General features: G+C 36.0%; 1 protein-coding gene across 1 annotated transcript; it reads right to left on the reverse strand.

The window, feature by feature from the left end:
* Nucleotides 1-776: 776 nt before the first annotated feature.
* LOC138347501 (uncharacterized) lies at nucleotides 777-1,424 on the reverse strand. The gene has a single exon (XM_069295794.1). The coding sequence runs from the start codon at nucleotides 1,422-1,424 to the stop codon at nucleotides 777-779; it is 648 nt and encodes a 215-aa protein (XP_069151895.1).
* Nucleotides 1,425-3,072: the final 1,648 nt, after the last annotated feature.

Below are 3,072 nucleotides of genomic sequence, written 5' to 3' on the forward strand. Positions count from 1 at the left end.
CCTAAGTTGGTGATGCCCCGACCTCAAATCAATTTACGAAAAGTAACTTGCACCTTGGAGTTGATCAAACAAATCATCAACCCTAGGAAAAGAATACTTATTCTTTATAGTAACATTATTCAATTGTCGGTAGTCAATACATATTCTAAGAAACCCATATTTCTTTTTCACAAATAATGTCGGAGTGCCCCATGGAGAAATGCTTGGTTGTACAAAACCATTATCTAGGAAATCCTTGAGTTGAACCTTCAATTCTTTCAACTCAGTCGGATCCATTTGGTAACGAGGATGTGAAATGGGTTTAGTATTCAACATTAAATCTATGCCGAAATCTATTTCTCGATTGGGAGGAATTTAGGGAAAATCATGGGGGAAGACTTCTAAAAAGTCCTTCACTACAGGGACCGACTCTAAAATGGGTTCATTAGGAAATTGGAATTTAACTACCCTTGTTCTACAATCAATTAAAGCAAACCAAGCATTTAACCAATCCATCCCCAATATGACATCAAAGTCCAACATATCAAGTTCTACCAAATCAACTAATGTAGCTCTATTGGACAATAATATGGGACAACTCCTATAGATTCTTTTAGAAACAACAGAGTCACTCACCGTGATAGAAACCAAAAAAGGTTCAACTAAGACATCGTGAAGCATATCAAAATTCATAGCCATTAAAGGAGTTATAAATGATAGAGTGACATCAGGATATAGAAATGCATAAACATCAATTGAAAATACTTACAATATATCGGTAACAACATGGGAGAACCCTATTGATCACCTTTACACTTGAGAGCATAGAATTGGTTCTTCTTAGGAGCATCAGAACTAATACCACTTGCTTGTGCTGGATTACCCTCCTTTCCTTGATTCTTGGTGATAAGACAATCCATAACCATATGACCACTCTTTCCACAACCAAAACAATTATATGTACCAATTAAATGCTTCTTACCATATTTGGTACATTGTGGAACACTCATACCTCCTTGACAAAGGTTGATGAAGTATTCAACTTTTGCCTCTCTTTTCTCCCTTGAGAAGAACCTATCAAGAAATGCCCTCCTAAAAACTTCCCAACTTATGGGACCCGCTCTCAAAACCCTATTGTCTTTCCATTGAGTGTACCAAGTTTGGGCCACATCTTTCAGTTGAGAGATGGCTAGCTCGGCCTTCTCATTTGAGCTCACCCCCATAACATCAAAAATATTATAAACCTCACCGAGAGAGTCTTGGGAATCTTCATTTACTTTATACCCAAAGAACATGGGAGGATACATTCTTGAGAAGTCCCTTAAGCGTGACGCCATGTTACTAACATTTTGATTCACACGGGGTGCAACTTCCCGATTTTCTTGAGCCGCCATAGATTGAGCTTGAGTAGTCATAACTTGATCCAAGTTGATGAAAGTCGTCATTATTTCTCCGTCCGTCATAGCCGGAGGATTGAGCGGAGCTTGGTCACCTAGAAGAGCTTGTTTTTTAGGAGGAGATTGGTTGTCTTAGGGAGGAACTCCTACATTACCAATATCCTCTCAACTCTTCTTGTTGATGCCCTTCTTGTAGTCATAGCCTATAACCACAATAAGAGTATTAGAAGAAAAGGACACATAGAGTTGAGACTCTTGAGGCACGACTTAAGAATACCAAAGAAGTGAGAATTTCCTAAGCATCACATAGCCTCTCATCCATAAGTGTGGCACGTTTCACAATTATGAACAAGACTCTACAAAGACTTGGTTTTGTGAGACATTGTTCCTAAGATTTATTCAAACTCATGCTCTGATATCAAATTTTTCACGATCGGGTGTAACTGGCATCTTCATCCTCGAAGAGGCCTTAGACAAGCCCTTGGCATACATCATCTCATTTCATAGGTAAATAAAAATACGGAAAATAAAAAAAACTTTACATATGAAGTTCAATAGACTTCTCATATATCGAAGATAATATCTAATCGTCTCACACAAACCATCTAACATAAGAGTATAAGAGTTGGGACATAGACCTTACAACATTACAATGTCTCATAAGAATATACAACATAGTTTTTACATGATAGGAAATAGAACAAAGTCTTTAGGCTAATCAAATAGCATGAACTAGAATGATAGGCTTCATCTTCAGACTTGATGATTCACCAACTTGGAAATCTATCCAAGTTTTTTTAAATATTGGCCCAGAAACCTTTCAATGGCCCAAACCTACATTATTGTAGAAATAGAAGAGAATATGAGTTAGTACAAACCATATGTATTAAGTATGAAGATATATGTAAGTAAAATATTTAGAAATATGCTAAAAAGGACATTTGGTTTGAAAGCAAGCTAAGTTAACTTTAAAACATTTATACACATACCAAGAATATAGCATAGTCCATAATATAACCACTAAGACATTTTCATATTACATGTTCATGAGAAACATCATATTAAATCCATGAACAACGTTTTATCAATACATTACAAGACTCTACTCATAATCCCAATTCAAGTAAACTAGTGCAATGAATATGTGAAGCCCTATAACCCTACATTAACTAAGTAAACTATCAAAGGCAACATAAACATTGCCTTTACATCACATAACATCATAATAAGTGTACTCAATCTCATACATGACAACCTAGACCAACTACATGTATATCAAGTGAATGCAACATCATGTAAGACCAACATTATATAGAATCAACATTATGTGTTTCATTCATAACAGATTCATAACATATGTACATAAACAAACCACCCTAGTGATTGTTCCTTTAAGGTCCACTTGTTCAATGTATAAGTAAAGTCTCATTCCCTTACCTACACTTAAACACCTCTCAAGGCATCTAATTGTTATGTATCTTTTTACTTTCATTTATTCATTTACTTTCGTAAAACTTTGCCATAACCAACATGAGACCGTGTAAGCTAAACATAGAATCTGGTGACAACCCCTCACACCGAAAGGAGGGAATCCTACTTGCCAAGGTATTACATATGCATCATAATAGCGTCTACATGGACCCACTAGCTAGTTTTCCTATGGGGACACATAGTTAAGGAACTAGTAGATTGTTAC

The sequence above is a fragment of the Solanum lycopersicum genome, chromosome 3 (genome assembly GCF_036512215.1).
Source record: "Solanum lycopersicum chromosome 3, SLM_r2.1".
Taxonomy (NCBI): Eukaryota; Viridiplantae; Streptophyta; class Magnoliopsida; order Solanales; family Solanaceae; genus Solanum; species Solanum lycopersicum.

What these genes read in the sequence shown, in the direction of transcription:
- LOC138347501 (XM_069295794.1), bottom strand. Translation starts at nt 1,424, where the DNA reads ATGACGACTTTCATCAACTTGGATCAAGTTATGACTACTCAAGCTCAA.